The sequence below is a fragment of the Columba livia genome, chromosome 2 (assembly GCF_036013475.1).
Source record: "Columba livia isolate bColLiv1 breed racing homer chromosome 2, bColLiv1.pat.W.v2, whole genome shotgun sequence".
Classification (NCBI taxonomy): Eukaryota; Metazoa; Chordata; class Aves; order Columbiformes; family Columbidae; genus Columba; species Columba livia.
The window spans coordinates 97,632,959-97,647,266 of NC_088603.1; the positions used below are offsets into that span (position 1 = coordinate 97,632,959).

The following is a 14,308-nucleotide window of genomic DNA, read 5'->3' on the forward strand; positions in this document are numbered from 1 at the left end:
TGAGAGACTGCAGTGAGGGGCAGGGAGGAAAAGCCAGGGATGAGAGATCATGGAACAGGTTCCTGGGTATGGAGACAGTCTGCAGGGCAAGTGGGAAGCTGAGAAATTTGCTAAAACTCTTAAAGTCGTGGACCTGGCTGAGAGCAGCTCTGGGAGGAAGGACTTACCTTTAATGGTAAAACGGAGAGGGAGCAGATGTATCAACCTTCTGCCTGCTGTCTGTTTATTTGTTTCTGCTTTGTCTTCTCTTGTCACTTCGAGTTTTCTCTGTTTAACCGTTTTTGGGAGAACTGACTAAAAGGAAAATATATGGGCAACTGCTACCTAGAAGCCGAGGCTGTCTTGGTATATTGTGGGCAGGAGCCACTTGGACTAGACCCTTTGCTAGCCTTGATATTTGATTAGTAGTTGGTGATGTGCTCCTTATTCATATATGCTCTTCAGGCATTGCTGGGGTTTTCTTTGGGGTTTTTTTTGCCCCTTTGGACTCTAAATTTGCATAACTCTTTTCCTCAAATTGTTAATTGTGACCAGGAATTTAAAAAGCAACAGATAGACACTCAGCTCATACTGAACTATGAAAGGATTTGGACCTCTAATCCATTTCTTTGTCTCTGGAAACTATAGCCTTTGTTTGTATTTTTAGTCTGGCCTTTTTCATTCTGCGTGTATTCTTTAGTTTATTTCCTTCTTAATTGTTTAGCTGTTAATTTTAATCTCCCTTTTCTATATAATCACTTCCATAATTGTCCTCACTGTCGTTCAGTCTGAGACTGATCTCAATCCTATTTAATTCAAAGGCAATTCTGTTACTGAGTTTAACATAAGCCTGATCAGCTTCTATTTTAGTAAATGACATTTTCTTGGAGAAAAGAAAGAAAGAAAGAAAGAAAGAAAAAAAAAAGTAGAGACAAAAGTTGCAAGGCTGAATAGATTCTTGAAACAAAATTATTTCATATACTGAAGCAAATACACCACAGCCTTGCCAGACATTTGTTAAGGTGATATTTTTAAAACATTTTGTCTCTCCTTCAGTGGGACAACAGCCAGATTTTAAAGCCCCCTTATAGAGTCAGAAGCAATTTTCTTACACTACCCATGGTCAGAAATATATTAAGAAATCGCTACAGGAGATCTCACAGCATGTGAAAAACCACTGTACTAAATTTATGTGAAAACAGCATGTTTCAGTTTTCTAATGTTATTGCCACTTACGTTTACAAGAACTGTGCCGGTGCAACACAGATTCTAAAGAATGAGTTAAAAGTCATAAACATATGTCAGAAAACATTTGACATAAATAAGAAAAGTATAATTCCAATGGATGAACTCTTTCCTTCGGACCAGCACTGGGGATTTTGCCATCGTTAATAGAAGTAGGATGAAGCCCCAGCGAAAAATTGTTGACATGACACACTTTTGTTCATCCTAATTATTGTTTATATCCCCAGTTTGCCAAGAAAAATATAAGGTACTTAATTTTCAACTCATGAGTAGTCCACAGAAATCAACAGAATTGTCTATTCAAAGATAATTGTTCTCTCCAGGGCTAAACCCACAGCATGGTTTATTCTGGGGCTTATCACTTTTAAGTGTCGTAGTCTAATACTAAGATGCCACCAAGCTGCTCAGCACTAATGTTCAGCTGCAGCCTAGCCCTGTGGGCACCACAGCTTCCAAGTCAGTGCATGTGCAAAATTAATTAGATAATTATTTATATTCCCGAAATGAATCAGTCTAGGTATCATCAGCTAAACTGCAGAGTGTCTGGAGTGTCAAGTCCTGCGAAAGAAATATTTGAAAGCTTTTATTTAAAATGACACCATTAAGTTAAGGTCTTGGGAAGGTAAAAATTATGTTTTTTCAGGAATCTTAAATGTGAGTGATTCCTTTGCAAGAACATCATCTAAATGTTTTGCTAACTGAAGAAAAATATTTTAAAGAATAAGGCTGTTTCACTATCCTATTCAAATAACTGGTATTGAAAAAATAACAAGTCACCTGGAGAGGTGACAAGTTTATAGCTTTTATGCAACTCAGAGTTCCTTGTGCTGATACTTGGTTTTCTTTATTCTTCCTTCCAAGTCTTCATGTTGTTTGCTTGATATGGCCAAACTGGATTAGTATAGCAAATTTAAAGCTGCAACTCAAAAATGTAAATGTCCAGTGTATTCAGATGGTTGTTAATATTTTTTTTTCTTTCAACTTAACAGAAGAGTAAAATACATCATATTCCTGATCCACTGCATTTGAAATTTTTGTTATTGCTTTCACGAGCTCAAGACCTTTCCAGGCATTCATCATCAATTGATGACTTTGGGGTCTTCTGAATGCATAAGCAATGGTGGTCAAATATGGAAAAATGATGAAACTTCTATAAAAGTGAAACTTTCTGCCATTCATTGATTCAGTCCATTTTCCAAGATAACCTTATTTTATAATTTTATGTAGAAGAAGATATCAAATAGCAGCATTCAATACATAGGTTAGCCAGCCAAAATTCAAGGTTGAGAGGAACTTTGATTCAGATGGAAATAACTTTATATAAGGCTGTTCATCTATCAGTGCTTATTACATGATAGAAGAATAGTCTTAATTAAAAAAATAGAAGATCCTTAGCACCTTATGGATAGGTTTAACACAAAGGGTTTTTGTTGCAAAGGGACGTCGAACTACCAGATGTAAGGAGAATCTTTTTCATAAATGCAGTGACTCTTTAGCTGAACCTTGCAACATTTGTTTAAATACCTTAGAACATTTATTTACATTAATATTTGACAAAGGTGGGGGGTTGTTTGTTTTAAATAAAAATCATATCTGTTCCAAGTCTGGAAAATGACCCAGAATTGTCTGTTTCTTTGTGGAGACACTTTCAGTGTTTGGTGGTCATCAACTGCATTGTCCACCAAATAAAGGATATATAGCTTTTTCAGTTGTCACATGAAATGCACCTGTAAAAGCTTCTATCAAGTAATTTAGTAGTTTATAAAAAGCACAAATTCAAATAATGGGTGCCTATATAGTAATTTCAAAAATAGACCCTAAACCAAAATAGTGTAGGAAGTAGAAATAAAAGAGAACTAAGAAACTGCATTTTAACATCTGCATTGATTGGTGTGTACCAAACAATATTATCTCCTTTAACACTTGTGAATTGTCTTTCAATGAAAGAAAACAAAAAGGTTGTAGGAGATATGCTATTAGTCAAAATAGCTTATTCAAAAAAAGAAGTAACCAAAAAATATAAGCAGATAGTTTAAGATATATCCTAAAATTCAGTGAAGACTTGAAGAATTTCCTAATGACCTAACCTTTTAGGAAAAAGGTAAGCTGTAGCTATTTTTGCAAATTATCCTTCTATAGGAGCGTAGGAGTGTTTTCAGGTTTTGTGTCTAGTTTGGAGTAGGGATGTGAACACAAGTTTCCCATCTTCTAAGGAGGGTCCTTTCCTGTTTGTTTGGTGGGTACCGGGGGGAGGATGATCTTCCTCAGCTTCTTCTGTCAAAACTCATCATTAAAAACTTCCAACATGGAAGAATTAATAATTTATTGTGTAACATCATGGTCATGTTCTCCAATTATCAGTGTTATTTTTATCATGTTCTTTCAAATCAGTGGCATTTGGAGGTATAATACATTTAAGAATATGAATGGGCAGATATATGAATTTCAGAGGCTTTTCCCGTTTTCTAAATTTTTCATTTTGCTGGCTGCATTAATGAATTATAGCAGACAAATTTGAGGTCATTTTCTTCAAAATTAAAAATTTATTTTCATCTGAAACTTACTATCTCATTCTTAGCAACAGCAATCTCATTTTGGCAAAATCTATGTTTAAGCTAGAATGCTTCCACTATAGCAAATAGTTATGTTATTTTAATTTGCACAATCCAGATCAGGAATACATAAAACTTTTTGACCCAAACGTGCTAGAAATAACATTTTTTCTGAATATCTGGTTACCAACATATTATGAGTATAATTGAATTTATTACTGTTCCCAAGAGCCAATTACTGTTTCATTGAGAACAAAACAGAGTCTTATTAGAGACATGGAAATACCATGTATCTGTTTGCCAAATATATCACTAAATGGTACACAAAAGAGCTGAATACTTATTAATAGCAGCAGAAAGATTGAATGCTAAGTGTGGTTATCACAGCCTAATTGATGTGAAGTCAAAAAAAGAAATAACTGGCTAATATGAACATGTTGATATGAAATGTATTTTTCAAATCACTCAGAATTGATCTAACTGTGGTTTTACTGAAGTTATTAGCATAATGTATGGTAATGGATAACGATCAAAGACTTGCAAATATATAAAGTATATAAGTTAAAAATAATACTTTGCTGACTTAAATATCTATTCTTTCTTTCTTTCTTTTTTTTTTTTTTTTTTTTTGTTACGGGTCTCTTTTTCATTACTACATTCAAGAATGTCACAAAGTGGTTTGAATCTAATTGCAGTTGGTTTACTGGTTTTATTATTGTCAAGGTTAACCAGCAATCAGTGAACACCAATGTTCAGTGTTCAGTGTCAGCAATGCAACAGAAAACCCACAATATTAGATGCTAATAATATGTTAATATATATATACAAATATCTAAATGGTTTTCTACACATAATTGCAGTATTTTCTAATAAACGCACGTGCCAAATTTGATGGAGACACCTCCCGCTCACAAGACACGGGGGTTACCAGCACAGCCTTTCTTCTGGGGCTGCAGGTTTCCCTGTACACACCCGTCCTCTAAGGAGATCTGGGTTCCCTACCTGGTAATACCCTCGCCAGTGAGACAGCAACCTCCAAGTTCACACTTGCACAATTCAAGTGTGTGTCCCACAGTGTTACCTGGTTTGGGGCGTATGCCCTCTTAGACCCTGAAGAGTTTGGAGGGGAAGCAGTATGAAGAGCAGTTAAAATCACTTGGTCTGTTCAGCCTGGAGGAGGCTAAGGGGAGATCTCCTCAAGGTCTACAGCTTCCTCACAAGGGGAAACATCTGCATTTTCATAGACCCATATTGTGTGTATTATCTTTGATTCAGTTTTTGTCCCCAAGGCCTGCCCACCAAGGCTATGTTCTTGTCTTGCCATTTTTCCCTATATGATAATTTTAATGTCATTTTTTCTTATCTTTCCAGAATGCTCAGGGTCTGCACTAAGTGATGCATACCTCAAGTAGTACAATTTCCTCTTAATTAGTCTGAGTAATGTTAATTCTTTGTTAATTTTTGTTCAAAATGTTGCTGTTAATATTAGTTCCTTGGGTAGTTTTTGTAGTCTCAGTCTCTTGTTTTCCTCCACTAGTTCCTTCCTCTGCCTGCACAGAACAAAATAAAAGTGAAAAAAATGCACAATATTGTAACTGTGTTGTGTATTTATATATGGAAAAGACTGTTAATTCAGCATCCAGATCTATTGTACTTGGAGAGGGGATGGAGGGAAGAGAAAAAAAGGCAAGAAAGCAATGAATGAGACAATTCTGAAATGTCAACATTTTTGTGAAGTTCTTTGAATATTTTTTCTCAAGATCTTGAGAAAAAAATTGGGTGAAATTATTATATCCACATTGTCTACTTAAAATTAAATGGCTTTGTCTTTTTTTTTATATATATATATTTTTAGGTTCGAACATGGATTCTTATAGTGGGATACACAACTGCATTTGGAGCAATGTTTGCAAAAACGTGGAGAGTTCATGCAATTTTCAAAAATGTAAAAATGAAGAAAAAGGTGAGGGGAAGTAAACTATTTTTTTTGTTGCTCTGTTAATATAATTTTCTAACTGTTTTGCTACCTTTCCTCAATGACCATACTTGAGTTGACTCTGTTGAAAGATCTTAAATGGTTCAATATAGGGGCTTTCTCGGTCTCATTTTCAGTCTCTGAGAGTTGGAATCGAGCAACAGCCCTTCACTCTTTTTAATGAGACATAGTGGAGAAAGCTGTAGAAGTGTATTTGGATCCTCACACTTATTTATTGTGTTGTTTCAGCATCCAGAAGTCTCTTTCTGGTAGATTCACAGCTGTTACGAAATGTTCCCTGTATGTGTCTATTTTGGCTACAGGTATTACAGACAAGTTTCTGATGTGTTGGTAGGAGGAAGCAAGAGGCAGTGCTGCTTATACAGGTTTCTATTTCTAATTTGGACTGAAATTGCATAAGCTTACCCCAAGACTGATTGGAATTGAACCACAGTGGTCGTCTCTGGCATTTTTGGTACAGAACATTTTCTGTAAACAATTAGGCTCAGCTTAGGAGTAGTATAACAATTGGAGCTTCTTTTCACAAGAGTGCTTTTAATCAGATGGTTTTTATTTTATAATGGGAAAACTGGTGAATGGAAATAATTTTGATGGAAAAAAAATAAGAGAAATGTGCATGAAAGAGAAAAAAATAAATTTTATAGAGTGAGAAGCAGTGCCAAATGCAGTTTCTATATGCAGCTGAATAGGTTTATTCTAAGAAGTGGTGGAATAATTTACACCCCAAGTATGTAGAACAATATTCCAAACCTTCACCAGATTCCTCTGTTTTTTTCCCTCTATGTGGGTTCATGGAAGAGCTGGGGGTTTTTTGTGGATTTTATTTGATTGTTTGTTTGGGGGGTTTTGTTTGTTTGTATGGTGGGGCGAGTGGGGAGAGTGGTTGGTTGGTTGGTTGTGGGTTGTTTGTTTGTTTTGTTTTGAATAGTTGGTTGGTTTTGTTTTTTTAACTATGTTATTGTTTCTACAGTTGCAACATGTAGGGAACTGCTGCCATCACATGGTATACCTATCCCTAAAAAAGATTTCGGCTTTAGATAGGCAGAGTTGACTTGGTTTCTGAGAGGACTTTTGTCTTAGGTTATGAAGGAAATACGTGCTATGGCTGGAACTGGACCTAGAACTCTGGCACCTTAACATTACAGCCACATAGTCCTTCCCTCTACTTTTCAGCCATGTCAGGTTTGCTTAAATATTTGTTAATTAAATCGCAAACATCATTACATGTAAAAAAAAAAAAATAATGAATGCTGAATAACAGATCTCTTAAAATCAAGTAAAATTATGAGAAATTTCTCTACCGGAAATGGGACGTTCTGGATGGAGGGAAGTGGAGACCACCCTTTCTGCACCTGTGCAAAGAGCCCACTGTGATGTATCAGTTTATGCTGCCAGAATCCAGTAAATATTTTTCAAGGATCTTAGACTTACTATATTACAGACTTTTTACTCAAAGACAGTGTTTTGCCTTCCTGAAAAATTAAGTTTTATATTGCAAAGGTGTTTTCAGCTGTAATGGTACAAAACTTTGCAAATTAATGAAGTTACACAAGGTGACACTAGTGTAATACATGAAAGTATTTACTTAATAAACTTTATTATCTTGAGAAGTTTATCATTTCTGCAATACAAGCTATTCCAAATAGAAATTAACAAGTACTTTAACGGACTGCCACTAGGTATTTGCCTTATTGTTTTTTAGAAAACATTTAATTTTATGGCTTCGAGTTGCTCCTCAATATGAAATTTCATAGTCTATTAATTAAACATAATCCTCAAATTCTATGTAGTGTCTGTTCTCCAACAGGCCCATCAACAACTGCAAATTGCAATTGCTTATTCACAGCTGGATGTTAAAAATGGTTTAAGATCAGTTAAAAAGACACTGACCAGTATAATGGCAATAAACTTTGAGACATCTGGATGCTGACCAATGAGATGCTCCACTCTACATGATACTGGAAATGTCAAGGCTATTAGGGCACCTTATTCAATATTCTGGAATTGAGTAAATAATGCATTTTGCTCTGTAAACTTTAAAGGATGGCTGTTGCACAGAATTATCTTGGTTTGCTTTATTTGGATATCCCATTCCTGAGCATAAGCATGAATCATAGAAGACAACAGTTTTCTTAAAGCAAAACAAATTAGCTATCCATGATAAATGTTTACTAAGTATACATTTTCTCCTTTGATTTGCCCAGGCGGATAAAATTCTTTTTAAGAGTTGATTGAAAAGCTGAAAAATGTGGCCTTCTTTACTTATGTCTTTATAGAACAACATTTCCATTTTCAGTAGATGTAGTTTACAGACAAAGCATTTTGCATCTATGGAAGCACAGACAGTAGAAATTTTCACAAACAATACCTAAAGTAACAAATAAGCAAAGGTAGTGCTACAAGAAAAAGAACATTAATGTTTTTCGAATTAGCTGTGTCATGACAGAGCAGACTGACATTTCAATACGAGAAGAAAGTTCCAAGATTATTTAAGTACTGTGGATTCTGTTCATCTGTGGACGCTTCAGTTTCCACCTGCATATGACAGTAAAAACTGACATTTATGTATATCACTTTTGCCTCCCATCCTGGATATTTTCCAAACAGTGAAAAATATTGGTACATTCATTTGACGGAATTGGGTATTAAGTAAGGGAGAGAACAGAATGAGTCAATCTCTTTACCTTCATCCAAAATGTTACTGGATACCTATCTTAATTGTACAACATATCTTTGTGAAAAGATGAGTGGATTTCTCTCTCCTTGTGAGAAAACGTATAGGTTTTTAAACAACAGTACGATATAGCCCCATTTTAGTGCAGTGAGGAATGGAACTAAATTATGTAGGATGTCTTGAATTATGTGAAGATTTTTGTTAACTTTAGTTTACAAACCTCTCACAATTCTCTTATTTTCACCCATTTATATATGTAGTCCTTTGTTATTGGAAAAAATAAGCAATAACATTCATGATACGCTCCTCCTGCTATCAGAGTGCTAACTGACAAATTTTGCAAGATCCGTTACGATCTTTGATCTTGATAGGGCTCAAAGGAAACAAATTAAACATGCATTAATTTTAGCTGGATCTGAAACAGAGGGGTGCAAGGGAATCAATTTTTGTCAAATGGAAATTAGAAAATCCATAGGGAGAAATAAATTATTTTTGAGTTTTAAAGAGGTTAGTGGAGATAATGGAAAGTAGAATAGAATTAGTATTAAAAACAACTGGAACACATGTAATTGAGGTGCAAATCCGGTTTTGATACATCTCCTTATTGTTGGTTTGGGCAGTAGGATATCTTCTGCTTTGTGAGAGGTGAGGCCTGCTTTTATGTTTCTCTGGCTACCAGAGGAGGACTGGCAGGGGATGAGAGGAGGCAGTGAAGAATGTGGCAGGAGAGCAGGTGGTGTCCCAGGGAAGCTTTAGTTAGCTGAACCATTTGAAGAAGCAAGCCCTTCTGATGAAATGTAGAAGATTGGGAAGCTGTCCTTTTTAATGGGAGCTGCACTGTATTAGATTTTAGAGGACATTAAAGCAGTCCTGTATAGTGACTGCTCCTGCGCAACTCCAGTATGCCAAAATAAGGACCATTCACTTTTGACAAGTACCAGAACAGTAACAAATTTAAAGCAGTGTTTTTTAAAGCCTCCATAAACTTTATATATTCTGCTCCTACAAAGACAAGTATTTGACTGTCTGTGGGTGAATACAATAAATCATGATGATTTGGGTCACAATGTTGCTTGTTGCAGTTCATATTTGAAAGTACGATACTTCTTGGTTGACGTCACTATGATAGACTTGTCTTACCCATAACAGTACAATCTGGCTCGGTCCGTTTGTACTTAATCCTGTAACTGTGACATCAGGAGAGGGATGGTTTATGTTTAACTTTCACTGAAAATATTGTCAGTGTACTCAGTTATTACTACCACCGTAGGCTTCTGGTGGCATATGTCTTTATGTTGACAATGTTGTTACAAGGTAAATACAGAAATAATTGCAGAAGAGATGTATAACAGCATCTTTTCTTAAGACTTCTGCTGCTATTATTTTACCAACATCATTCTACTCATTGATGATATTTCATAAAATTTTCTCTGTTCTAAGTTTACTGTGTGGCTGTAGAGTTTTCACAGATGAGAAAGGGTTAAAGAGCTTAAGAAGTATTGAGAAAAGATACTGGTACTATCACAAGGTTAGAAACCTACAACCAACCACAACAGAGAAAAATGACTTACCAGACTTAGCTATGCCTCTTAGGCTGCAGCCTGGCAAACTCGTTTTCTTATATTCAGCCTACTAAATTCTTAAAAGACTTCTGAAAATTTGGGAGGCTGAGAGGTAGGCAGCAGGGAAGAGGCTGAGAGTGAGAAACTGGGTTAGTTTCTAAGGGCTTCAGAAGGAATGGGAGCCTCTCCAGACAAAAATCATAGTGAAAAGCTTGAGATAACAAACGGGAAGAAGGAGTTGAGAAGGGAGACTGAATTTGGATAAGAATTCCTTGGGAGTTTAAAATAATATTGAGAGCCAGCAAAGAGTTGAATAGGGCAGGGAGGGATGTAAGAAGTGGTGAAGAAAGCTGAATGTGGGGAAATACAGAGTCCAAGTTTGAGATTCAAGTGGCAAACTCCAGTTGAGTGACTAGATCTGGTTTAAAATAAGATTAAGATTGAAATGTAGAGGTAGTCTGGCAGGCCTGAAAAGTAGGGACGTGGTCTGGGAAAGGAACATGGGAGTGAAAAAGGAGTAAGAGTCAAGAAAAAGTCGAAATTAGGAGTGGTTGGAATGGTGGCACAGAAGCATGGGCAGAGCATAAAAACCAAACACAGGATTTTAGTGTATCGCTGTTCTTTTTTCTATTACTATGTATCTGTAAAACCTACAGGTAATATATGTGCCTTGTCTAACTGTTATGCTGTTTTACAACTCATGACAGCTTCTAGTTACTGTTTTAGCTCAAGCTGATGAGGTGTGCAAAGATCTAAATGTTCCTTTTGCTGATACATGCAGCTCTCTCTAAAATTGAGTTCTCTTTCTTTCCATTTTCTTTGAAAAGAATGGGCTCATGAAAATGTTAAAAGGCTTATGTTGTGGCTAAAAAGTCAATAATTGAAAACCTACAGCTTGCTGGGATCTCTACAATGTACATTTGTTCCCCCATGTGCATTATTAGGACACCAGTGCAGCCATAGTTTTCTACAGAACGCCAGTGTCATGACAGACACAGTGAGTCTGCTCTAGGCATGCAATAGCACTTTATGTTAAAAGAGGTAGTTTCTGTTTCAGTATTTTTCACTTAAACCAGAAAAAAATGCATGACAAAAAGGCAGTAGGAGTTTAGAGAAAGGTAGTCTCATGTGTAAGACAGCTAAGTGCTAACATGAAGAAAAAAAATTAATTGCCAGAATTATTTGTTATGCTTTAGAAAACTTTCTGAGCACAGTTTTCAGAAAAAAAGATAGCACTTGTTTTTAAGTAACAAGTTTATTCCCTGAGTGAAGCAGAGCAGGAATTCTCAAACTTTTTAGTTCGTTGCCTTGCCACTCCATTTTTTAATCCGAATTTGGCCACCCTAGCTCCCTAATTCATATACTTAATGGTCTATAAACTGTGGTGCACTGAAGACTGGGAAGAGTAAGAGACCATCCATGCTCTTTCTGGGGAGTGGGGCAGTGGGTTGCTCTGAGCTGCGCCTGGTCCTGACCCCCCCAGTTGGGGTGGGCAACAGCTGCCTGTGTGTCCTGTTGGGGAAAATATAATAATAATAATAATAATAATAATAATAATAATAATAATAATAATAATAATAATAATAATAATAATAATAATAATAATAATAATAATAAAATATAAATAAAAATGTGCTGCTGCCTTCTCCTCGCACAACTTGTCTCTGTTCATTGCTGTCCCCATGCCTCATTTGAAAACCTCTGCAAGGAAGTTTATAGGATGAGTGCAACCTCAACTTTTCTGTAGGTTTTTCAAGTCACTTATGAAATTTAGAATCTACTATAATCTACAGTCTTTCTCACAAAAGTCCTAAAGAGGTTTTTAAAAATATACTTGTGATCTTAATAATTTTAAAATGGATGAAGCAAAGTCTTCTGTATAATATTGACAAATGTTTTGGATCATGGCTTCACAGGCCACATCTTATTTACTCACTTAAATGCATTTATAGGTGTAGTTCTTTCTGTATTAACATAAATGTAGATCATATTACCTAATTATTTATTTCTGTAACTGCTACTATAAAATATTTTCTCAGGTCAGGGTTCAGACTGTAAATATTTATCCATTTCCAAGACTTTTTTTTTCAATCTAGCTAGTGCTTTTTGTGTGTATAACAAAGAACTATATGCTGAATTCTCCATATTTCACTTAGTATATATGAGATCCTAAGTCTGAAAAGGAGATTTGTCAGGATCCAAAAATTTGCTTTGGGTAACCATACCAACAGCACAACAGTCTATTAGGGGCCATCTGCTGAAAATGAGCCAGCATATGGATACCTAAAGAAACGTTCAGCTTTATTGTTCAGTCTTTGACAGTAAGAAAGAAGACAGCAGTGTGAAATTTGCTTATGTTTGGGATTTATTGTATTTCATTATGAGTATTTATCACTGGACCAAGTAATCCATGATACTTACAGTGCAGTGTAAATTTTTCAGGTATAGATTAATGGGTTATTAACACACAGATATAGTACTTCCTAAAGCAATATAAGTAGAAACCAAATTATTTTATTACTTTTTTCCCCAAATAGCTATAAATTTTAAGTCCAAAGCTTCAAAAATAGTCTGTGTAATTCTAGAACCCATATTTAGATGTAAAATAAGCGTCTTGGGTTTTTGTAAGAGCTGATCACCCAAAATGCCAGCCAGGGAACAATAGGAATCACATTTCTAAAATTTACATTCATATAAATATGGATCAGGGAGCTAAATCTCAAGCTCCTGTCACAGAAAGAAGTTGAGCTAATGAACTGTACATCTAGGAGAAAAATCTGCTTTTGAAGTCATTTACGTATGTAAATTTCTGGATGGTACAGTGTGATAAGGCTAAACCTTGGTAGCAACGGAAACAATGAGAACTCTGTGTGAAACGTAACTGCTCATAAACAACCATAATTTCTATGTATTATGAGACTAATGGATGACAGAGAAATAAAGAACATGTCGCTATATAGTATGAGGCAATTTATTCCTGAATAGCTTGAAATTAGATTGTAAATGCAATCAAGTGCATTGATGTCTCCAGCTATTTGGTAACAATGTGGTGTGCTTTCCCACAGAATTGTTCATTAAAGAAAATATTAAAGTCTAGATATTTTAGTGTTATCTCAAACAAAATCAGAACATTTCTTCCAGATCATTCAAATCCTTTGTGCGCATTTTGGGATCCCTTTTAGTGCTACAGATGAAAATTCACATCCCTAGTAAAAATTTCTCCACTCTTATGGCCCGTGCAATCACGGACTCAGCAGATGCATTTCTCTCAAAGGTGAATGTGACCTTCTTTGTTGATGGAATAACCAGCTCAAGGCAGTATACTTATGAGCTTTACTTATAGTAGAGTGCAGAAGCTAACACGATGCTGAGGTCCATTCCTAAGACTGTTCTCCAAAACATTGTACAGCCAGAATGGTTGGTTCTAACACTGTCAAGCTTGAGTTCTTTAGAGCTATTTTAGTTTTTAAGACTGCTGTGTTTTTCATTTCTGGCCTTTTAAGAGAGTTTTGTGAAACTAGCCATGTTATATCACTCTGTGTGCTCCCTAAGGCTGAATTAGCAATGTGAGTAAAACAATCATCTCTCCAATTCTCCAGTGCATTGTAGCCATGATTGAGGCTCAGGCTTTCAAAGATGAGCAATTTTATAATTTCTTTAAGCTGTTGCTGCTCCCGCCCCTTCTCTAACCTCTGTAAAATTTCTATCTTCTGCTCCCCCTAGGGAGCATTCCCCTAGGATGTTCTACCTGTCTTTTGTATGACTTGGAAAAGGGGAAAGGTGTTTCTAAATGGATAGCTTCTCCTGGCGACAAGGTGTAGATTCAACACATCCGCATTTGCAGTGTAGTAACTGAGAGGGTGAGTCTGCCCAAAGATGCTCTACAATTATTCTGAGCATGAGTCAGCAAAGAGGACATGCTCCAAAATGTGTTCTTCAGCAGGCTAGTGACTGTAGCTATTTAATTCTCAAACCCAAACTTTCTGGTTGTATGCAATTGCCCATTGTTTTGAATAGAACCACACACTTCATTATCCTGGAAAGCAGCAAAAATCAAGTTCTCAGACTGCACAGGTCACAGTAGATCCTCACAATAGACAGATTTATTTTTTTAATTTATAAGTAGATATACAAATCTTTCATCAAAGTACCTCTAAGAGGGTAAAATGTCTTAAGCTTAGCTTTTTACTGGAAGTGACTTACTGGTCTAAAAAGCTTGCTACTACAAAACATGCTTTTTAAAATGTTGGCTTCCACTCATTAAAACTAATGTAATTGCAGTGTGAAAAGTGTTCCCAAT

At 35.8% G+C, this 14,308-nt stretch overlaps 1 protein-coding gene across 2 annotated transcripts in view; it reads left to right on the forward strand.

Annotated features, from left to right (window-relative positions):
- The window catches only part of GABBR2 (gamma-aminobutyric acid type B receptor subunit 2), a 490,476-nt gene that overhangs the window by 331,152 nt on the left and 145,016 nt on the right, over positions 1–14,308 (forward strand). For both annotated transcript variants that reach the window (XM_065052923.1, XM_065052922.1), the window contains one exon: positions 5,632–5,739. In XM_065052923.1, the coding sequence (XP_064908995.1) occupies positions 5,632–5,739 (108 nt within the window). The remainder of the gene's footprint in view (positions 1–5,631; positions 5,740–14,308) is intronic.